At 43.4% G+C, this 23,996-nt stretch overlaps 1 protein-coding gene across 1 annotated transcript; it reads left to right on the forward strand.

Moving 5' to 3' along the window:
- Positions 1-1,396: 1,396 nt before the first annotated feature.
- Positions 1,397-22,515, forward strand: SLC5A8 (solute carrier family 5 member 8). Its single transcript, XM_051608165.1, has 15 exons — positions 1,397-2,245; positions 3,627-3,692; positions 4,686-4,737; positions 6,298-6,365; positions 7,223-7,377; positions 8,605-8,745; positions 12,665-12,794; positions 14,322-14,410; positions 14,722-14,834; positions 16,169-16,236; positions 16,530-16,616; positions 17,639-17,817; positions 18,833-18,933; positions 20,641-20,726; positions 22,197-22,515. Exons 1-15 carry the CDS (start codon positions 1,913-1,915, stop codon positions 22,305-22,307), a joined length of 1,779 nt encoding a protein of 592 aa, XP_051464125.1. The 5' UTR covers positions 1,397-1,912; the 3' UTR covers positions 22,308-22,515.
- The last annotated feature ends 1,481 nt before the right edge of the window (positions 22,516-23,996 follow it).

Below are 23,996 nucleotides of genomic sequence, written 5' to 3' on the forward strand. Positions count from 1 at the left end.
ATTGGGCCAGACAGACTGACGCCCTAACCTGCTGTGGTGAGATTAGGACATGCCCCTTGCACCACCGTGTCCAGCTTCTGTACGTACAGGGACACTTGTACTCCCAGATGTGCATCTAGAGGCCAGTCCAACACAGGCATGATTTCACAGCTCAACTTAATCACCCTGGCAGACTGGCCTTCCACCTACACCCCCTCCTTCTAACACTCACAAACACCTAGAAATGTCTGCCAAATCCAGAGCTCCCATGGCAATAAAAGCTGGGTTTGGCTATTGGGTGTTTGGCTACTGATTTCTGTCTAAGATACAGAAGGCTGCTGAAAACTATCTCAAATTGGTCTGATGCAGGCAGGTCAGAATGCCTTTATGCTGAACACAGAGGACTTGCAGCAAAGACTGCTGCCAGCAAATGCAGCTGTGAATAAGAGCTGGGAGAGGCTGGACAGGAAAGAGACTTACCTACATGACCTGAAGGAGTTTTTTCTTTAAACTAGTGCTGATGTGCTAACTGAAAGCTTCTACAGAAAGCTACTGCGCCCTTCTGCAAGGTGTGCTGTGTGCAGCTGTGCTGCTGTCAGGCCCACCTTAGTCAGCTTTGGCATCCTTCCATCTTCATCCCCTATCTGGGGCTGCTAACATAAGGTAAAGTGGCCAAATGTAGCATTTGGTGTGTTAGTCCCAGATGTGCTATAGAAACAGGCACTTGACATCTCTGGCCTTGAATTCCCACAGGTGTTTTTGATGCATTCCTCTGTGGGTAAGATACATGAAGCTCCATCTGTGGTATTCCTGTGCACTTTAACTTCTGAAGTTGTGACTGGTTGAAGACTGTGAGCAAAACTTCCATGAGCACAGTGCAGGTAGTAGGGCTTCCCTGTCACACATCCACGGTGTCCAGCAACTCCTTTTTGGCAAATCTGTATCTGAGTCAGTGAGATACGTTCCAGATTGCTCAATCCGTAGAAATGTTTATATTAAAACATATGGTGGGAGGGTGGGTGGGGGGAGAACTAGATTATTTTTAAGGTCCCTTCCAACCCAAACCATTCTATGATGGTACGATTCTCCTTTCACCTTCCTTCGGAGCGATGGTAGCATATGCTAATGAAGATGGGTAGGAAGAATCACTCTGCAGAACTCTCGGATGAATTGCCTTCCCTCCAAAACCCGAGGCGGTGCCCCTAGTTTGCGGTGTGCCCTCGGTCAGAAGGGGCTCTGCGGCGGGGCCGTCCCCCTAGCCTCGGCGCCGCAAAGCCCGCAGGCCCGGGATGGCCAGGATGGCCCGGGATGGCCAGCCCCGGCGAGCCCCGTCACGCTCCGCGGGGCGCTCACCGCCGCGGGGGGAGCGGCACCCGGCGCCGTTATAAGGCCCGCCCGCCCCGCCGGGTGCCGGCTACAGCAGCCGCACGGGCGCTGCCAGCGGAGCCCGCCTCGGCCGGCCCGGACACGCGCGGACGCTTGCGCGGGACACCGCACCGCTCCTCAACCGTCCCGGCGGGAGGCACCGCACCGCTCCTCAACCGTCCCGGCGCAGGGCACCGAACTGCCCCTCAACCGTCCCGGCGCAGGGCACCGAACTGCCCCTCAGCCGTCCCGGCGGGAGGCACCGCATCCCTTCTCAGCCGTCCCGGCGGGAGGCACCGCATCCCTCCTTAGCCGTCCCGGCGGGAGGCACCGCATCCCTCCTCAGCCGTCCCGGCGGGAGGCACCGCATCCCTCCTCAGCCGTCCCGGCGCAGGGCACCGCACTGCTCCGCGTCCTCCCCGTCGGCGGACACTCTACCGCGGCACCCCCGCGGGGTCCCGTCACCTTCCTTCTGCGCCGGCCGCCCTGTGCCGGCCCTGCCGGGGCAGCAGCTGCCTCTCTGCTTTTGAGCAGACCCTTGGCTCCAAGGGAGAGGCCTTCTGACAGCATGGGGCGCTTCTCCGTTTGGGACTATGTGGTCTTTTCGATCATGCTGGCGATCTCTGCTGCCATCGGTGTCTACTACGGCTTTGCGAGAGGGGGACAGAAGACCTCCAAGGATTTCCTCATGGCGAGCCGCGAAATGTCAGCCTTCCCTGTTGCGCTCTCCCTCTCTGCCAGCTTCATGTCAGCGATCACCGTGCTGGGCACCCCTGCTGAGATCTACCGAAACGGGATTATGTTCTGCATGTTCGCCTTCGCTTACTTCTTGGTGGTGCTGTGCAGTGCTGAGATCTTCCTGCCTGTCTTTTACAAACTGGGCATTACCAGCACCTACGAGGTAAGCTGAAGTAGAAGGAGCGTTCCCACATTTTTCAGGGAGCTGGGGACCTCTCATGTTTGGTCTCCACGTGTCTCCCCTCAGTCTCTTCCTCCAAGGCTCCCTGCAGTTTGTGCTGCCCTGTATCTCCAAGGCCCTGTCCCACTCCCAAGGGCAGGCTGCAACCTGCTCTGTCCCAAAATATGCCCACATTGCCTCTGCAGAGAGGAGATACTCAACCCTGCTCTTCTGGCTCAGGAGCTGTGCACCGTGCCAGATCTGAATTGGTAATGATGTATGTAATACTCCCAACAGCAGAGTGCAAGAATGTAGGGACCAGAATTCTCAAATCATGCTCCCTCCTCATAGGTTTCTAAGTTCAGGTGCTGCCAAAAAAGCCCCTTCTGGCAGAGTATGTATTTGTGCTGTTCCTAGAGATTTTGGGGAGATGCCCTTTCCACCTGAGGCTGTTCACACTGGTGATTGTCTTCACAATCATGCTTCTACAGGGAGGTCAGCAAATGCTCTGTGTTTGCAAGAGTTTTTGAACTTACACCAAAGAATGGCTGAGCTGATCTTCAGCTCACAATGTATAGTAGAGCTATAGGTAGCAGCGCAGAGACTATTTTGAGGTGAGGGAGCATCTGGTCAGGACTTCCTTTTGATGTTAGAAGGTCCATGCAACCTGTTTATCTTCCTACATGGACATAGTACCTAACTGCGGATATGGAGGCAAATTGCTCTCTTTGAGAAGGGGCATTGAGGAAGGGACGTCGGTGTAGGTGATGGCGAGTTGCTTTGAGCAGTGGAGAAGGCAAGTTTACCATAGGAGGAGCTGCCAACCGCTGAAAACCTTCCCTCTCTCGCAGCAGTTCAGATGAACACAGATAATGCCAGAGTTTCCAAATCAACTAAGGCTTGGGAATAGCCATAGCGTCTTCTTTTTCTCTCTCATTTCACAATGCATGTGTGTTCTGTTGATCGCTGGTATGTCACTGTGAACTTTTAGGTTGCCTTGTGAGGAGTCGAGTTGAACTTGATGATCCTTGTGAGTTCCTTCCAACTCAAGATATTCAACGATTCTTTGATAATATGTGCTGGCCTTTTCCTTGTCTGTTGGGTGCCTTGAGGCAGCTGGGTAGCACCAGTTTCCACTCTGCAGATTCCATTGTATACTGGAGCTCATGTCTACTTCACTTGCTCCTGTGTCATTACGCAATGGTGAGGTTTATCAAGAAATACCAAATCAAGGTGAAAGAGATATCAGTCAAGATGTCTCTGAGAGTTTTGGCTACTCATGAAAATGTAGAAACAACTCTATGCCCCTTCTCTATTGCTTATTGCTTCCTATCAATATTGCCAGGTTTTGATATAAACAGTTGTTTTTTCTTCTCTTTTGCAGTATTTAGAGCTTCGTTTTAATAAATACCTGCGCCTCTGTGGAACGATCCTCTTCATTATACAAACGGCAAGTAAACCTTAAAGCTTTTGTATGGTCCTTGTAGCCACCAGTATTCACAGAATCACAGAATCTTAGGGGTTGGAAGGGACCTCAAAAGATCATCTAGTCCAACCCCCCTGCCAGGCAGGATCACCTAGAGCACATCACATAGGAATGTGTTCAGGCAAGTTTTGAATGTCTCCAGAGAAGGAGACTCCACAACCTCTCTGGGCAGTCTGTTCCAGTGCTCTGTCACCGTCACAGTAAAGAGGTTTTTTCTGATGTTTATGTGGAATCTCCTATGTTCCAGTTTTTCGGCTTGGTGTAGCTACCTGTTTCTCTGGAGGGTTTTTGGGTGTTTACCACAGTGTGCGGGTGGCTGGGAATGAGAAACAAAGCTCTTTCAGCTCCAAGGCAATGAGGTAGGGAGCAGATGCTGGGCTACCTGCCCTTTTGGTCTCTGCGTGCATTGTTGAGCACCCAGAGCAGTCACTTGGCATCAGTGCCATGCCAAGAGACAAGTGACCATTCACTGCAGGGTGGCAGTGCAAAGAGCAGTTATTCGCCTGCCTGCTGGAGGAACCCACAAAATGTAAACATGCCCCAATTATCTACAGTGGAAGTTTTCATCCTCTGATCCATGGATTCTGGGGGTCTGAGTAATTTTCAAGGGTCTGTGAAAGTTGGCAAAACAAGCTGTCAGCAGCTGTCATTTCCTACTCAAGTGTTTGTACCCCCACCACTGGGGAAAAAAAAAAAAAAAAAAGAGTGTCTGCAAACTGGGAAGTAGCACATTACTGCTTTGGAGTGTATTAAACCAAAGCAGTCTTTCAATTATTGTTGATGCAGTTTGCTGTATCCAGCCCATTCGGTGAGTCAGTCTGGGAATTATTTCTTAACTGTTATGAATTTGGGAAATATAGACTGCATAAATGCTTGAAGAGAAACCATCTCATAAAGCTATCACCTTTTCCAGGAATTTCTATTTCTTTTGATTTTACATCTTTTTTCCCCTTTTAGATGTTATACACTGGTATTGTCATTTACGCTCCAGCTTTAGCAGTAAATCAAGGTAAGATAAGTATGCTGCAATTGTTCTTCTGTGTTATAATTTTTCTGCATACAGTACTGGTATGCTGTTTTTTGACAATGCACACCTAAAGATAAAGCTCAAGGGTTGACTGTGAAGACTTCTAAGATTTCTCTTGATCCCGGTGGGAACTCTGATAGAGGGCCTCCCAGCAGTAATCCTAGTCCCTTAATCTCTACCTGTAAGGAATTCTAGAAGAGGCTCAAGGGGAAAACCAGCTCTTATTTACTCTACCTCTTCTGCAATATCCTCAGGTCATGGCTATATTCAGAAGACTAAGTCAATTTGAAGGCAACAGAGATACTAAATGCACATTTAATTCCCCTGTTAAGTGCTCTTCCAGAGGAGAGTGAGGGAAAAATTCTGTATATAGGGTTTTGGGCTGCCTGGAACTGTTTAACTCAGGCTATCATTTTGCCTGGAAAAACAAATTAACAGCAAAGAAATCTTGAACTTGAGATCTTTGTTGTGATATTTACAAAATGAAATGTTTCCATTTTCTACTTCAAAATCACTCTCTGCTTTTAAAATGAGCTACATTTATAATTAAAGGGGGAAAAAAGCTTTTATGTGGAGCCAAATGAAACTTTTAATCTGATACAATTAATTTGTCCTCTTGGCAAGAAAAGGCAGTAACAAAATGCAAATAAAAATAATTTTGGCTAGAATGAAAATCACGCTTATTTTGTTTGTTGAGGTTTTTTTGGCTTGTTTGTTGAACAAAAAGGAAGAAAAAAAACTGCAACACTTTCTGGATTGGTCTCCTCTGGTTTATAAGTCCCACAGGTTTTATGTCCTGGATGTTTATATTTGCCCTGAAAATACACTCTAAACCAAGCAATGACCTAACTGGCTCCCAACTAGAAACAATGATTTTCATTAGTTTTGTTGCAGTGTTTCTCATTAGCCTGAGCTATCTGTCAGGGAGGCCCATAGTTCCTTGTCTGGCAGTACATGTGTGCCAAGCTGGGGCAGTGACAACTTGTATGCCAATCACAGCACAATGATGTCTGGCATAGACATATTCTAAAGTTTGTCTAAATGAAAGAAGAATAAAAGAAAGAGCAGTTTAGGGTGACACATTTCTTACAGACCATGCTCAAACCACCTTGCCTCCATGGAGCATCTCCATGCTGTTTACCTGCTTAAATCCCTGCCTAAAGACTCCTTGGGACTACCCAGGTGCTTCAAAGGAAGGACACATATTTCAAAACCTTCCTGAGTTGGGGCCTACAAGTATATTGCATGTGTTGGTTGGCAACATTCACACTGAAGATAGAGATCCTCCTACATCTTGAAATATATTTAACTGTTTATTACTTTCTAATGTCTGTAGCAGCTGCTTCATTTTTAGAACTTATCAGGGTGAATCCTCTGATTTAGACTCAGAAATCTTCTGTTCCATTTTTTTATTACCTCCTATTTTTGCTTTTAACTTATTTCCATTTTTTTTCAGCAACCAGATTGGGGTTAAAAAATCCACCTAATTTTATTTCTCCCCTGGCACCTCATTCACACTGTTGCCATTTCTCTCTTTTTCAGTCACTGGCTTCGACTTGTGGGGTGCGGTGGTGGCAACTGGTGTGGTTTGCACTTTCTACTGCACACTGGTACGTGGGCTCATCAGCTGAGAAAAATCTGTGTTCCTTTCACTGCTCACACTAAATAAGGAATTTATCAGAAATTAGCCATAAAACTGGGTTACCCCACAGGAGTACATTTCACAGTGTAGCTGCGGCCACAGGCTCATACTTGCCCAGGGACTTCTCTGGATGAAAAGGAAGTCTTAAGACTTAAACATTTTTTGTTTTGATACATTCCAGCTTCTGTTGTTGCTGAAAGAAAAGTGAAAATATAGATTTCCCTTCCTAAAAATCCTCCTGTGATTATTTTTCTAATCCAATAGTGTTTAGCTGTATAATTTGTCAGGCACCTCCTTACTGCAGCTATAATTGTCCTGTCTGTTGTTGAATGGAGCCACTGAAAATAGCAAGTGCCACATGAACAGATTGGCCTTTAGATTAGTGTTAATTGACCAAGTGTCCAGAAATTATTAAATGGAACATCAGTGATGTAAATTTATTTCTATATGTTGGTTTAAGAATGTATATTTTTATTCACATGAATGGTACACCTTCTGGTGTTAGTGGTACTGTATTTATTTAAAATGAGCATTGTATGCCCATTTATCTTTGATTCAATCTTTGATGAAGGAAATACTGGATTGAGCTATGTATATGGCCAAAGTAAATTTTAGTGCACTTCAAAATAGGGCCAGTATGTGCTGAATAGGTTTCAGGATGCAACACTTAAAACATCCTAGTGCAGAATTACTTCTCTTAAGGAAGAAGATGAAATTAATCTATTACACATAATCCTCATAGTAACATCTCCTGTAGTTTAATGTGAGCACAAAGCAAGAATGCTGCTGCCCTGTCATACCTGATACGTGCTGTTCCTCTTGCAGGGTGGTCTGAAGGCAGTGGTGTGGACAGACGTTTTTCAGGTTGGAATAATGATCGCTGGATTTTCATCTGTGATTATACGAGCTTCGGTGATTCGGGGAGGAATTGGAACGATTGTGAATGATTCCTACCATGGAGGAAGATTAAACTTCTGGGAGTGAGTTTGTACTTGCAGATGATGTGCCTCTTTATTCCTACCAGTAGAGCCCATGTGACAAACTGTGAAATTAAATTGCTGCTGAAGGAGGAGGGGGGAGGAGTTGTGACCCAGTTTTTATAATTTTTTAAACAAGCTTACCTAGTTTGAAGATATTTTGTAGGTTTTACACCATGCAAAGTCATGTAAAGACCAAAGCCTTTTTACTTTGTCGAGAAGGTGTTTTAGGAATACATTTTGAATTCCACTGAAAGTAAATGGTGAATAGGAGAGGACAATTGTATTTGCAGTTTGCAAACAGTTGATTTGGCATTTCAGCTACTGAACCAAAACAGCTCAAAAAATAATAGTTTTTGTCTAATCTGAAAAAAGGAAATGCTTCTTTTGCCTGAAAGAAAAATTAAAAGTAGTTTTGATAGTATTTCACTCTCCATTATTGTAACTAGTCATAGCCTAAAAATACCATTTTGCAAGGTCAAGAATATACATTCTGTCAGTGTTGAATCAGAAACCACTCCAAGTTAAAAAAAAAAAAAAAGAAAAAAAGTTACTGGACTTTTGATGAGAAACTTCACCCAGTGCTAATAGTGAAAGTTTAGTGCGACAAGTACTATCTTTAATCTTTTTCTCTGTCAGTTCACAATACTCATCAATTTTTTCTGTAAAATTCTTCACCAAGTTCTTCAGTAAATAATTGCAGGTATATTTTTTATTCTCATGAACGGTCATTTTTTCAATCAATTTGGCTGACTTGGCAGTTGTATTATTGCGTTGCTTCTTTCCCCAGTCATAGAGTTCACAGACAGGAAAAGAAATAGAATAAAGGCATGTAATAGATAAAAAACAATATTATGTTGCTCACCAAGATAAGCATAATTTATTGCTATCCTAAAATACGATTTAAAAAAACCACACCTGTATATTGGTGTCAGACTGATGTCCCCCTAGATAAACAGGCATATTGGACTTTTAACCTTTTTTTATTTAGTTAAACATCACTTTTGTCAGATCAGAGTGTTTCACTGGATCAGGATTTCATTTCTGAGTTTCAAAATTTGCTTTATGTGACTTAATGTAAAGCTGGAGTATCTGAATGTGCAAAATCTGGCCTAATAAACAGTTTGTATTATGACAAGAGTGGGATTTTTTTTCTTGTAAACATTAAGGTCTTCTAATAATGAGAATATTTACAAATTCTGAATTTTTCTCTTTTTTCTCTCATTGCAGCTTTAATCCCAGTCCTTTGCAAAGACACACCTTCTGGACTATTGTTGTAGGTGGGACCTTCACATGGACTGGCATCTATGGGATCAACCAGTCCCAAGTACAGAGATACATTTCATGCAAAAACAGGTTCCATGCAAAACTGTAAGTCTGCATACAGTAACTCTTAATGTCTGACTTTAGCAGTGACTGTTCTTTACAAGGGAGATTTTTAAAAGGGAGGTTTTTGGTCTGTGTAAGAAACCCATTTTTAAAGGGTTACAACTTTTGCTGATTTGTTCTGTGGACCAGGTAGGAGACAAATCAGCAAAATAAATACTTGTATTTGAATTACATATAATTGCTGTAACATCGAACTTTGTGCCAGAATGTTTCACTGTGCCAGTATTCTTGCATGCGAATAGCTGCATTAAGTTTATTTGCAACCTAATGACCAAATCATGTAGTCCTTATGCTGAAGCCCTATCAAGACAGCATCTTGAATTGCTACTCTACTAAACCAAAATCATTGTGTGTGAATTTTGCATAAGTAAAGACTAAAAGATTTGCCCATACCTATGAGTATATGCCTGAGAAAATGCAGAAGTGTTTTATTTAGTGATAAAATTGCTGAGGAATCGTATATTTTGTTTTCATAATAATAGTGATTTTTTTTTTCTTTAGGTATTCACTATGGAAAGTGGGAGACAGTTCTGTTTTCCTTGAATTTAAATGTTTCTGATCTGCCTTTGCTCTAGAATGGCACATATTTGATAATTCTATTATCTTTCTTTTGTCATTACTATAATGCCAGTAATTCATAACTCAGGATTTAAGAATTATTAGCAAGCTCATTAAGTCTATTTATAGGAGAAATATATAAATAACTATAGTCCCGATAAATTCTATAATACAGTGACCTACAGAGAAGGAGTTTTATGAAGACTTTCACTTCCTAAAGTTGGCAGAGTACACACAAATTCATGCACAGCTTAGAACTGAAATAATTTTGGTTATGACAATAACCAAAGGTCTACTTTTCTGTCCTTTACGCTGCAGACAGGAATGAGCTGATGCTCATCAACAGCCACATCTCCAGCTTACAGTGCCCCATCTCCAAAACACCATGTGGCTTCTTCACAATCTCTGGCACATGTTTGGGTTCCAGGTTCTCAGCACTGCAGTTAGGCAGTTCATCCATCACCTGTAATGCTGCCTGGCAGGACTGCATATAGAAAAACATCCACTGTTTGTGCACTAGTGAGACTGTTCTTCCTGAGCACCTGCTCCACTTAGAGCTTTGCTCCTCCCTTGCATCCTCACTACCCTCATTATAAGGAGGGACACCTCCAGTCCAGCCCAGAAGCAGAGTGTGGCCAAGGGGGATCTGATACCATGGCAGTTTCTGGGCAGATTTTCTGAGCTGTTGCAGCACCTTTGACCAGGATGGAGGCTATCTGCTTCAGGAGTGGTTTGGATAGGATTGTAGCTCATACAGCATTAGTGGTTGCACAGCCTTAACCAGTGGAGCTAGTGTGTGTGTGTGGTTGGACTTCATGGCATCTACTTGTGCCTCACTCGTGCAGGGAATTTCTCCTGCATGGAGAAATAATTTTGTATAATGGTCGCAGCTTGTCACAACTATAAACACTGCCATTCTGCAGTGACCATCTGGTTCATTTGCAAGTGTAATTAGGCACATCTGGCAAGTCACATTGGTGTCCTGCACCTCTTGCCATGTAGCTGTACGTAGAAGTGTAAAATGTCATCAGGCCCAAATAATAGGGTTTTGTAGCCCTGTGGCATTTACTGTAAAGCTTTATAAGAGACAGCACATGAATAAATTGGAGTTGAGAGCATAATTCTTTCACAGATTGCAACTTGCATATTTTGGGAAGGCCTTTAACAGTGGCACAAGGGTAGGAATTTTCTCAGGCTTGGGGAAAGGATTTCACTCCATTCAAGAAACACACCACTAAGTAGAAGGAGCACATGCTGTCATTCTCAAACAGTAACTAGGCAAATTGTACATAATCCTCATATGAACGATAACAGGCACTCAGGGCAAGAGAAAAACATTTTCAGAAAATTTTCAAGGTCATCATCTGGCATATTTCAGTGCTAAAATCAGCCAGTCTGAAACAACTAATAATAAAGCTTGTGTAGTCACAGTGCCTACGACACCCAAACCTACTTCACCCAGTGATATTCACCCAGAATTAATGGGAGCTGCTCCTTCCAATAGTACTACAATTACTAATCTCCAATGCTTAGTCGTAGGTTGTACCATGAGCTGGGATGTAAATCAGAAGAAAAAAACCAAACAGCTTAATTTTCACTGTTAAACACTGACACAGTTTCAAAACAAGAATTGCTGGATCCAGACAAACAATTTATTTTGCTTCTGCATTTTCTCTTGACTTCCTAATCTTTACTACAGGCTCTGGGCTAATACTGCTATTACTAAGAGTTGGATTGGTTTCACTCATTGGTTGAATTTTGTACTAAACCAGCTTCTGAGTGCCTTATATCAAGGCAGATTATGCTAATGCATTAACAGCTTCAGCTAAATACATGCAAGACATGCAACCAAGACCTAAGCATCATAAGAAGAGGACTAGTTAATTTTTAAAAATTAGAGAGAAATTTGAAGTGCTGCTAGTTCTGTTTTCAGACCACTCCTAATTGCAAGTACAAACCATAAATGCAGATTTTCCTTACTATGTGTAAATCGGCTTTTGTTTAATATAGTTCCTTTTTAAGAGTTTAATAACATCATACTTGCCAATAACTTTTTCTGTGGTGTAAGACTGATAGTTCAACTAGTTAATCTACATTATGTCTTTCTGAAAATGTTCATTTCAATGTCTAACAAGGCCTGTAATGTTAGGTTTACTTCTTCATTAATCCTGATGGTCCTCTAGGGCAGTCCAAAGGCTGATGCCCCTTAGGTTCTTTGGAACTGAAAACACTGTAAAGCCTCCTGAACCATTCCAGGCAGGCGTGTATTTGCACAGATACCAAAGGTTCTCATAGTGGAGGTCTTAATAGCTAGCACAGGTCCAGGGTATATGATCTGATCTATCAGACAGTTAAATTGCTATCAGTGGATGATACACAGATAACCTGGAGGCAACTGCTGGAAAGGAATGCTGTTTTTCAAGGCTAATGGGGGTACTCCCTTGAACTTACCACCCTAGGTGAGAAGGACTTTATGACCCAGAAGTCATCAAGAGCTGAGAAACATTTGAGAACATCAGACAGTTAAATGGAAGGGAAAGGATCTCACTAGGGGAGGGTATAGGTGTGGAGAACAATTGTTTTTCATGGTCAGCAGAGGCTGCCTGTTGTGTGCAGCAGAAGTAGCATTTCTGCTCAGTCTCAGCATTAGCTGTAGCTCTGGTTGACATGTGGGGAGAGATGGGATTACTGGACCATACCAGGGTTCCAGTTGTTTAGCTACTGAAGGGTGAGCCCAGGAGCTGGTGGCAACCCCTCTGCTCTCTGGAAGTGGCAGCTGCGGGTGGCTCCAGACCAGATAACACGTTCCAGAGCCTTGTTGCTGCCTCCCATGGAGGAGGAAATGGGGGATTTGTAGCTCTACAAGGGCAACTCCTGCATTGTGTAAGCAATGCATTGCAGCTCCAAAGGCAAGAGTGCTGATGCTGACAAAAAGGTTCCCCACCCTTTGATCTGGGGCATCCCACCTTATGAATCTGTCTGGGGTTTGTCTTTAACAAGATGAGTGGTGAGAGGGGGAAAGAGCATCTTCATGCTAGCTGTCAGCAGAGTAAAACTCGTGCACCTGATGAAACATGGGGATTGCCATCTCGATCCCACCATCTCCCAAACAGGCTTTGTCAGCAGAAGGGCATGCAGACTGTACCACCTAAACCAGCAGCATAATGTGTATATTTAAAAACATGATCTCACACCAAGTGAAATGGTGGGAGCCGTACTGGGACTCCCTTTCTAGTGGGCTGCCACCGTGTGGTTCCTCAGTGCTGGCACCAGCATTTTTTGTTGGCCCTGGCAGGGTCTTGCGGGATGTTGAGCTCTGGTGTTTCTGTGCATGTTGGTGCAGATCCCTCTACATCAACCTCGTGGGCCTCTGGGCAATATTGAGCAGCGCAGCGCTGTGTGGCCTGTCCCTCTACTCCATCTACAAGGACTGTGACCCATGGACATCAAAGAAAGTGAAGGCATTTGACCAGGTAGGGCCCCATATTTCAGGGGAAGCTGGTATCCTGTCTCTGCAGCCATAGTAACCAGACGGGGCAGGGGGTTCAAGAGCCAGGGGGTTGGGAATAATGACATGCCTGAGTCCCATATTGGGTGAGTCTGTAACACTGAGGGATTAAGCTGAGACCATGGTGGGAGGGAGTATCCTGAAGAAAGGAGCAGACCTGTCCTTGGCCTGTGCAGTCCCAGTAACCCCCAGCTGTCCCAGAGCTGCAGGTCTCTCAGTGCCATGTAAGGAGGATGGCAGAGACAGCAGCAATATGGAGAGTGCTCAGTCCACCCACATCTGCAGGTATTTGGGTTTTTCACCCCAAATGGGTCTGGGAGTGCCAGCATTGTGTTAAACAGCACTTGAGAGAGAAGCGAGGGAAAGAGGCTGCAGTCAGGAAGCGCTGAAACGGCTGTGTGAGTGGCTGCAGGCACCAGCAAGCTGCTTGGTGTCATCTGACCTAAACGTGTCCCGTGCCAAGGAAGGCAGAAGCTTTTTCAGATTTGAAATATAATCATGCCTAAAGCACACACCTGTAAGAAGGCTATCAGCAGGAAATTCTTCTCTAGTGTTGGTTTATCCTTCCCTCCTTTGGAGGAGAGCTGGGCAATCAAACAGTGTTGTACCATGCTGCAGAGAAACCACCTTGTAAAGCAATGGTGCCCTCTCACTAAAAAGACCCTGAACAGATTTACCTGAGGAACAACACCTCTGGGAGCTCATAGAATGAACATATTCAGGGCACGAGGAGGACGTACTAGTCTATTTTTTCATTTATGCATGGGATAATCATAGGCTTTGGATAATGCCCTATGGACAATAGCTGGAAGGTGAGAAGAGCACAGATAAGGGATTACCTGAGGCAGGATCACCTGGGTCTTGAGGGTAGAATAAAATGAGATATGGAAAGCTAAGGTGGAAACTCAAAGGAAATGAAGTTGCTTCTGCCAGTCAAATTATTTCTGTGGAAACTGGGATCAAGATACTAAAAAGACTGACTTGTCTGTGGAAAAAAAATGTTTCACTGGAGGAAAATCGTAAAATTCCTATCTCTTTCCAACACCCCTATCTTGCAAAGGTCAACAAATGGCACACCGTTTCCATTATAAGGAAATTTTCTCTGGTACCTTCAGCTTATTAAACTGTATCCAAAAACATTTTTGTAAAGTCAACAGCAGACAGAAGCATCTACTGCAGCACCCGAGCCCAACAGAGTGATGTACAATGCAGGCTCCCTGCTACCCAGCACTAGCTTCCTATCCCACTGCCACTGGAAGCCAAGCCTGACAGCATGGCTACATGCTTACCTCTACCAGGTGGTCTCAACAGACTTTGCTGCATCTCAAGTAGATGTTTAGGACTGGTTTTCACTGTAGAAAAGCAATGAAAAGTGCAAGGTGGGACACTCAAAATTAGAACAGCTGGGCAGGATGCCAGCCTTACGACAAAATAATACAATGACAAAAATTAGGGCAAGATGATAATAATTCTTACTCTCCACATTTTTCAGCTAATGCCATACCTAGTGATGGATATTCTTGGTGATTTTCCAGGAGTGCCCGGGCTTTTTGTGGCTTGTGCCTACAGTGGGACATTAAGGTAATTTAACACATATAAAAGTAGTGTTTACTGCTTAGCCAAATGTAATAGATATTTTCATTGACTTCTCCAGGCCCATCTTTTAATAAAAATTTGCCTTGTCTTCACTAATAACAATTATTTTAAACATTTTTTGTTAGCTAATAACTGCGTCGCTTGGACTAATAAGTTGTTTCAACGAATACAGCAGTTATGTTAGTTTTCTGCCACTGTTCTAGACAGTGGCAGTTTCTGTCTGCCAGTAACACATCTCTTATCTATTATTTCAGTTTATAAGTTAAAAAAAAAAGTATAAATCTTGCTTTCTGCAGCACAGTGTCCTCCAGCATCAATGCTCTGGCTGCCGTGACTGTCGAAGATCTCATTAAGCCGTACTTCACATCCCTCTCTGAAAAGCAGTTGTCATGGATGTCCATGGGGATGAGTATGTCTGGAAAATATCTTTTCCACTTTTGCTTTAGAAAGTGAGGGCTTGATTCATTCTCTTGCTTAGGGCAGTGTAAGTCAGGAGTAAGTACATTCACACCAACAAGACTACCTTGGTTCAATACTTGAGGGAGACAAGGCAAGATTAGCTGCATAGGTTTTACACAGAATTGGGGACAAACTATATCAAGTGAGCATAAAGAAATAAAAAAAGCCATCTTGTGTGATCTTTAAGCAGGAAAGAGGTACTGCATCTGTGTTCACTATTGATTTGCAATACTACAGAGCCAATTGTCTGAGGCTGAAACAGCTATTATTTTTCTTTCAGCTGTCAAAAATGAGAAGCCTAGGAAACCATTTTGTAACAAACTTTTCAACCTTAGTGATATGTAAGCAGTAGCATTGTCTCCCAATAACATTCCAGAGAATGAGAAACTTTGTCTTCTCTGTTAAACTCTCAGAACCTGAGTCTGTTTAGCTCCTCTGTTTAATGTAGCTCAAAGAAGAGGGTCAGGTTGAGCAGCCAGTTTGAAGCCCTGAATTGCAAGTGCCATTTCTGCTAGTTTTCCTGTCAGTGACCAGCTGCAGGTGTAACCTAAGACAGTGTTTGTAGCAAGCATGGAAAAACCACAGTCCCAACATGGTGTCACAGCCCATACCAGTGAGCACAGTAGACTGGTGGCAGATGACAAGCATTAAGTATTTTCACCAGAGAGCAATTTTTTAAAACATTGCTGCAAACAATGTTTATGCCAAAATTGTTGTAGGTCTCACCATGAGTTTCCTGACATAGCACATTAAACAGTGAGATTAACCTATTGCTTGTGTAGTGAAACTCAACAGGGCTGGAAAAAAACAAATAAACCAGTGTTAATGGTTCCTGGGAAGAGACACTGTGCCCTGTTGACCCAGGATATTCTTTGTCATGGTGCCAGCTCCCAGGAATCTGCCAGCATTTATCTTCTTGCTGCAAAGTCTTTAGACTGAGAAGCAAAAGTCTTTCCCTCAAAATGAAAACAATGACATAGGAGATTAGCTGAGAAATACCAACCATAGGTGTGGTATTGCCACTGTGGCTAATCCACACAGCTGCCATTTAGTAACTAATCTTCAGTAATACACAGCAAGAGGATTTTGTCAAGTTTGCGTGATCTCCTCTTAATGTAAACAGAAACCTGACCTTTTGGCCAATTCAGACTCTCTTAGGAAAAAATCCAGCTGCTAGCAAGTTTGTTTCGGAGGTGTCAGGGGCCATGCTGGGTTAAACAGAAACATTTCTATTAGCGATTTTCAGACAGCAGATTCACACATCATTCTGCCTTTCTCACACAGGCCTGCTTTTTGGTTTATTATGCATCGGTATGGCTGGACTGGCATCTCTCCTGGGAGCCATGTTGCAGGTAGGTGTCAAAATGCTTTTTCATGCCCATATTGGATGACCCAGAGTGAATTATGTCAGAAAAGAATTGCTGGATACCATTATGAGATTAGTTTTTATTCTTTGTTGGGTACTGGCTTCAAACAGTCCATGGCTCAGCCTCTGCTTTAAGCACCTACTAAGTCCTGCTGAGTGAGTAAGCACCAGTTAAAAAACCCTCATAATTCCCTTCTCAACATCTCCACTTCTTACCATGTTAGAGTCTTTTAACTTTCTTGCACAGCACCTGATAGCAGAACTGTCTTTCTTCCTCAGGCGGCGCTCAGCATTTTTGGCATTATTGGTGGCCCTCTTTTAGGATTGTTTGTCTTGGGAATCCTTGTCTTCTTTGCAAATGAATTTGTAAGTAGAAATTTAAAGCCCTGTTTGACCAAAATTTTTTGATAATTTTGGGCATCTCCTTCCCTCCCTTTCCCCCCATTAATTGTATGTTGGGCAGCAAGGGATATATCTTTGATACTTTTCATGTAAATATTTCCCCTTGCTTCTTTTCCTCCTAATCCCAAGGAAGTGAACAGAGCTGTATAGGAACTTGAATTTCCATCCCACTAAGAGATTTACATGACCAGATGGAGGAAAAAATCTGAATAAAAAGGAAACTTTGGCAAAGATTTTTGGAAAACACAGTTTTAGGGGCAGGGGACAATGTGTCTGGAGATGTAGCTTAACAGCCAGTAGACTCAGAAAATGTTGGCTTGTCCGAGCAAAAGGGGGGGCTTGGAAAATGGGACCCAAGCATTTGCAGACTGAAATGGAGGTTCTGAGAATGCTTCAGTATAGTGAAATTATCATTTCCAGAGGAAAAAGCTTTTCCATAAAAAAATTATTTAATGAACCTTAGAAATGTAGTCCATGGGTTAGTCTGACAGGATTGCTGTTTAGTGAGGTTCACTAATCACTAACCTTTACCTCTTTACAATTTTAAATTTTATGTACATACTAAAAAAAAACACCAAACAAACCACCAGCTCTCAGCCAAAAAAAGTCCCACTCAGAAGTAGAAGAGCCTTTGCAAACACAAATCACATGATGAAAAAGGAAAAATCTCTTTTGTATTTGTTCAAGGAGGGCCTGAAAAAATGCAGCATTTTTCCTATATACCACACATCCCTGAGCTATCCTTTGACTGTAAAGATGTGGTGGCAAAATAAAAAGAGGTATGCTCAGGAGATGTGAGTAAACATTCTATTTCCCAGAAGGGGAAATGAAGTGAACTCCCCAGTTCTCCACAGATGTATATTTCATTTTTGCTATGGAGCCTACAGTTTAGATTATCTTGACTGTTTCCTACTCATCTAGGTGTTGTTTTTTTCAAACATCCTTTGGCTTGTTATGTAAATCCAACTTTCATTTTGGTTTTGCAGGGTGGATTTGTTGGTCTCCTCAGTGGCTTTTTTGTTTCCCTTTGGGTTGGAGTTGGATCTCAGATTTATCCTCCAGGCCGAAACAGGACCAAGCCACTACACCTCTCAGTTGCAGGCTGCAATATATCCTCATTAAATCTGACAACAGGACCATCAGTCCTTGCCAAACCAACTACAAGGTATACAAATTAATCACATATTTTTTTAAAGCAACACGAATGTATGCTTAGCATTTGGGTCACTGTAGCTCTCTCTCCCTCATTTACCTGCCAGGCTGTTTGACATGAAGTAGTTTTATCTGTGCTCGTGTTTTGCTTTTGTGTTTTTTAAGTTTGTCTGAGTTATCCCTGAAAAAAAGTCAAGATGACTCTTCCTATTGATCTGAAAAGCTTCAGTTCAATATTTGAGTCTAAAGACTTGGATATGCCTTACTGGGCATCAGCAAGAACGCATAAAATTTATAGTTATTGGATTAACTTCCACAGTTTGTCACGCGAATTAAAGACGTAGGCAGTTAAACGGCAATTTGCCAGTTTAACAGCTCCACCTACGACTAAGGGCATAATCCATCTGATGGGCAAAATATAAGGGATTTTCTCCCCTCTGCAATTGCCTCTAAGTTTGGACAATCACAATTAAGTATGACAGTTATGAATGACAATACAGGGAACAGCAGGAACAAAAAGAAGCTGAACACACACATTTCTAGGGATTCCTAGTCCTCACACCTGAGATCATTGGACAATCAACAGATACCCTGGTGAACAAAATAAAGTGTAACCTGAGGTGTGACAGTTGCCCTATCTTTTCTGACTGTTTAAAACTGCACGTGGCTGATTCCTACTTTTTTGTGTGTGTGCATGTCTGCCCTTCTAAAGAAGCTATCCCTTCATGTAGATAGCAGAAGTGCTCCTCTCTGCAATAGATTCCCAGCAGAGACAGGACTGTCCTGTTTTACCTGCTCTGTCCCATGCATAGTCTCCTCCCACATAAAGGAACTTGTCCTGCAAATTTCCGAATAAATTTTCAGTGAACGTATTACTGTACAGAGGTAGTTCAAGACTACCAGGTCACTGGTAGAAGTCTACAAGGTCATTTGGTTCAGAAGTAACTCTGTATGCTGTCTGGAAACAGAAAATGTTTTCAAGTTGCGATAGGAAAGCAGAGATGAACCCTTTTTTTGCTCTTTTTCAGGCCAGCCATAGCAGAGTTTTATTCCTTGTCTTACCTCTACTTCAGCGCAATTGGGACACTTACCACAGTAATTGTGGGAATAATTGTCAGCCTCCTAACAGGTACTAGTTCCAGAGATGTGACTTAATGTGTCTTAGATCTCTTTCATACTAAGATTACCAGAGACCTGTCATTGCCACAGGAAGTGCTGGTGACCCTGTTGCAAACACTGTGTAAAGGTCACCATCCTCAGTCTCATTTCTTCTGCATCCCACTCCTGGTCTCTGCTCACAGCAAAAGTTCCTTTGAATTTCTAAGGGAAAGAAGTTCCAGAAGTTTTTTAATATGAGAGGCAGTAATAATACATATATATATATATATAAAAAGACATCTGTCTTTACTGTTTTATTAGATGCCAGCAGGGGCTGGAGGTTTAAGGGTTGTCCCTGAACGTGGGAAGAACTCCAAGGAAGGAGTTACACCAATGCTCCTAGAGGACAAAAGCAGAGGACAAAAGAGGGAGTTCAGAGCACTCAAGGGTTGCTGTGTGCACCTGTGCAGTGCCTGCTTTTCCCCACATTCCCCAAGCACATACCTGAGAGCTGCAGACCCTGTGCATGATGGCTATGTTAGCTTCTTTCTCAGTTTCCCTGGACTAGTTGTTCAAGGGATGAAAAGCAGCACCTCACAGGTAAGAGCAAGGGCTTCAGTTTCAGCCCGTGGCCTCACTGCTTTTGGATCTAGATGAGATGCAAAGTGCACCTGTCATCTACCTCACACATGGCAGAAACAGCACAGCAGCAGGTGCTCTGACATCTTTGCCCAGTATGGCCATCCAGATTCCTATGGTAGCCCTTACCTTTGAGGCTGTTTGATTTCAGACCTACTAGTGTGACTTCAAGCTTCTCCAGGACTATGAAACTCTGAACCTAGCAGATAAACTAACTTCCATTGTCTTTCCTGTTCCTTCCAACTAATAAGCACAAGTTACGCTTCTTCCATTTTATTTTCCTGTGAGCTTCTAGAAGATTTGTTCTGCCCCTCCTATCCTATAGTGATGCTTGTAGACAAATTTTGGTTCTTACTGGGTTGGGATCAGGTAACCCACAGGCCATGAAACAAGGCTTGGAAATTGGGCAGCGCAGTAAATCCAGATGAGAAACCCTCTGCCCAAGAAACAGAACCCCAAAAGAACTAATCCAACCACACTATCACCCTGCTTTTTGTGAAGCAAGATCCCATTTAAGCATCAAGTGGCAATCAGAGCAGATTCCTACCACCTGCACTATCTTTCTTACTGACACAAGAACAGTTAATCTTCCATGCCTTAAGAATGCCCAAGCAATGCCATTAATCTTCATCCCCCCACCTGGGAGCTGCTGTTAAATAACTTGCTATGAAAATTGCTGGCAAGGCTGGAGACAGGAGCCTTGCTTGATAGGGATCTGAGAGCCGGGGCTCAGGCTTTGGGGCAGCACTTGGTGCCACAACGCCTCGCCTGGCAGGGTGTTCCCAGGTATAATTGTATGGGGTTTATGCTTTTCTGATAATTGTTTCAGATTTTGTACACAGTAAAGAAACCTGAGGAGGATTTTGGAAACTCTGGGAAGTTGATAAGGCATTTCAGATAGACCTTGAGGGATCATTTTATATTTTGAGAGGTGGGGGGGGTACATCATTGTAAAGAGATGATCTCCAAGTTATGTGATTGCTTGATGGCTTTTGCTGCATGACTCTGTCCTGCTTACCTGACCTGGTGCTCATCACTGGGCTCTGACATATCATTTGCAAGTGGAAATCTGACTGATTGAAACCCGTCTATTTTGCAGGAGGACTAAAGCAGAATATAGATGACAAATTCCTGCTGACCAAGGAAGATTTCATGTCCAACTTCACAGGGATTAAAGCCATGATAGTAAGTGTAATTTTGCATCTCTGATGAGTCTTTTACTCTGGGGACAGAGGCAAACAGTCCCTGTCTTACTTTTTCCCACCAGGATGGGTAACACTTGGTGCTACCTGCTGTGACTGTCTGCTTTAAGGCAGTAGCAGAGCACAAGGTGTGTAGGAGTAAACAGCTGGCATAGGGAGGGAAGCTATGTTGGGCCACAGCTTGACTTCAGTGAATAGCAGAGCAGCAGCTGAGACAAAGGACAATTGTTCTCCGGGTTTCTGCCAAAACACTCCTTCACTAGTCTCCTGGAAGCTGGCCCAAGGCACATGTTTGACTCAGCAAAGCCTCTTTTGTTTGTAAACAGGGGTTCTCTAAATTCTGGATTTTTTTGCAACTTCAGCTACAGTTGGAGAAAAAACATTTCTAGGAAGTGTATCTTCTTCCTAGCTGCCCCCTTAAGGTATAGAAAAGGGGAGACGTTATTGAGTAGTAACATTCCTTAGAAGGGAGAATGTAGGGAAAATTTGTTTCTTTCTTTCTTTTTTAAAATAAATGATAGATCCTTTTTCAATCAGTATCATCAGGATGCTGAACATTCAAGCTCTCTTTGTTCAGTGTTTTTTTGAGTGCTGTAGTACACTCAATGATTATGACTTCGAACTGGTCCAGTTTACAAAATGTTTTGATGACAACTCCTTTTACTATGATTTCATATATTTCAGCTTCTGGGTATGTATGCCAGGGAGAGAAAAGGCTTTTTACAATACTATTGTAACGTTGTTTGCCCATGTCAGGACTGGAGACCAGCTGTTGTCACTCGCTGTCTTTAATAAGCCAATAGCTGTTTTCACTACCTGGGACCTAATCCCTGAAGTCTTGGAAAAAAAAAACAAACCACCCACATGCAAGGTAGTGTCCACAGCCATACTGTTTCTTGCCTGGAGTCAAAAACAAGTGTCTGCCTGGTTACACAGCTGGCAGCTGAGTAACAAGAGGTTGGCATCACAAATGCAGAAAATTGCTGAGGAAAAAAAAAAAAAGAGGAAGTGAGCAACTTGTGCACATGAGCACCTCAAGATCTCATTATGTTTAACAGAGATGGAACATCAAAGCAATGATGCATGTTAAGCTGCTCTTCATGTCAAAGATGTCCAAGGACCAAGGGCTGTGAGTCAGTAGCTTAGAGACCTGGTGGTGACAGATGACTAGACATGAAAACAGTGGTTAGAACTTTCCACACCTCATAATACTTCAGGCACGTGACAGGACAGGAACATTTTGCACAACTAGTACCTTTTGCGGTAACAAGCTTTCCATGCCTCTAGAAAAATACAAGCTACTGCAATGGATAACTCTTCATGCTCTGTCAGCAACCAATGTGTTTTCCGGCAAAGCATCCTGTATGTCAGGCCTGACTTTGCTTGCATGCAGGTCAAAGACAGGAAGACCTTGTTCCACTTCACAGCATGGCTTTTGTCTTTTGTTTTTTAGGCAGAGAAACGGGAGAAATGGCAGGAACGGCAGAAGCAGTTTACTGAGGCAGATGATGGAACCGACAACCCTGGTTTCAACCAAATGGAAATGGAGGATACAAACAAATAGGGACGAAGTCAATGACCTTCATATATGATGTGGGGCCATGTCAGCCCACAAAGAGAGTTTTGTTCATTTAAAGCACTGTTGATATTTTTGTGCTGGGTCAGTTACCAGCTCTGCTGGAGTCATGGGCAGGCATCTGCTGAGCTTTGTGGCACTGTTACCTTTGTTTGACCTTGACATTAGTAAAGAAAGGAATGAGATCTTTCTTGCACTTGCTCACTCTGTCTCTCACTCTGTGTCTTGTTGACAGGGCTTAAGGCAGTGTTCCTGTGTGAAGTAGTTGCCTGATATTCTTGAGCCTCCTGCAAAATATCTGCTTTCAATCTCAGTTCACTCTCAGAGTATTTTTTTTATTTGGTAAGAGTGCTGTTCCCCCAGACATGGCTGTTTTTCTGGTTTTTGTGGTTTTTTTTCTTCTAAGGTATTGAAAGCATGAAAAGATTAGGGCTGTCGGACCTTATCAGATTACAAGGAAACAGTGGGTCTTTTTTTTAGTGCAGGAGGTATATTTAGTGTCATCTGGATCCTTTGTAGAACTGATCCTGAGAGCATATTTATTTTGCTGGTTTTGTCATATGTGTTTGTTTATATTAGGCTACTTGTTCCCTGGCTCCCTGTATCTCCTTCTCTGTGCTCACTGCTGGAAACTACCAGAGTGTCTTTGGTGATGGGTAGAGGCAAGAGTCAGCAGGATCCTTCCCTTCACACCCAGTCTCCCTCTTCTGCCCTGTCTTGCACTTACAGAGCAGATCCTCATGAAGGAATGATCTATTGGGTCTTTTTATTCAATGCCCAAATTATAGCAGCACCATAGTAGTCTTCTGCCAGTGTGCTGGCCTGGGACTGCTCTGGCACTGGGCTGGGTGTAATGCAGCAGAGATGTTATTGCACCAAAAGGGCTCTCTTTGCTGTGCTGGACAAGACTGAGGGCTATTCCTGCAGCTGCCACTGTTACTTGTGGAGCTGTGAGCTGAACCTTCATGTTGCCATTTATGCTCATGCAGTCCCTGTTGTCAGTTGGAATTCATGGTCAAGGTTGTCTAGATCAGATAAGAGCATGCTGTTTGTTTTTTCAGACAGGCAAAGTCCATGGTGCAATCCCCCCTGGACAGGGAAGGGATCACAGAGGCTGTCATTTAGTAAAGCCTGCGAGGTATGGGCTGGCTCCCCCTCTTGAGTGGACTGTCAAAAGAAGCACGTCCACTCCAGACCATGCACTGTACTTGTGGCTTGGGAGGGTGAAGACCCCCCATTACTTCTCTGTGCTTTCTGGTACAGCGGGGAACAGACTGACCCTCTGTAGTGTTTTTGTGCTGCAGGCTGTTTGCTGTGGCTATTCATGGGTGTTTAAAACTCCTCTACAGCAGCAAATTGAGGTGGAAAATAAAAGCTGTTGCAGGAGAGTTGAGCTGTGAAGCTTATCAAGTGGTCATGCTTGAAAACCAAGTGAAAAAATGTGTGTCTTAAATGCTTTCTAAAAAATTATGCTGTGTTTATGCCAGGTGCTGAGCTGCTGTAGCACAGTGCTAGTTTATCTACCTTGACTGAGGCCCTTTAGCATCTAAATTAATTTATTTCAAGGCCCTGTGACACAGGGCACCTGGTGATCTACCATACAGGATGGACTGACAAGATCAAAAAACATTAGGAAGAAAAAAAATGGGATCCCAAGGGGCAGACCTCTACTAGAGG

The sequence above is a fragment of the Apus apus genome, chromosome 1 (genome assembly GCF_020740795.1).
Source record: "Apus apus isolate bApuApu2 chromosome 1, bApuApu2.pri.cur, whole genome shotgun sequence".
NCBI classification, from domain to species: domain Eukaryota; kingdom Metazoa; phylum Chordata; class Aves; order Apodiformes; family Apodidae; genus Apus; species Apus apus.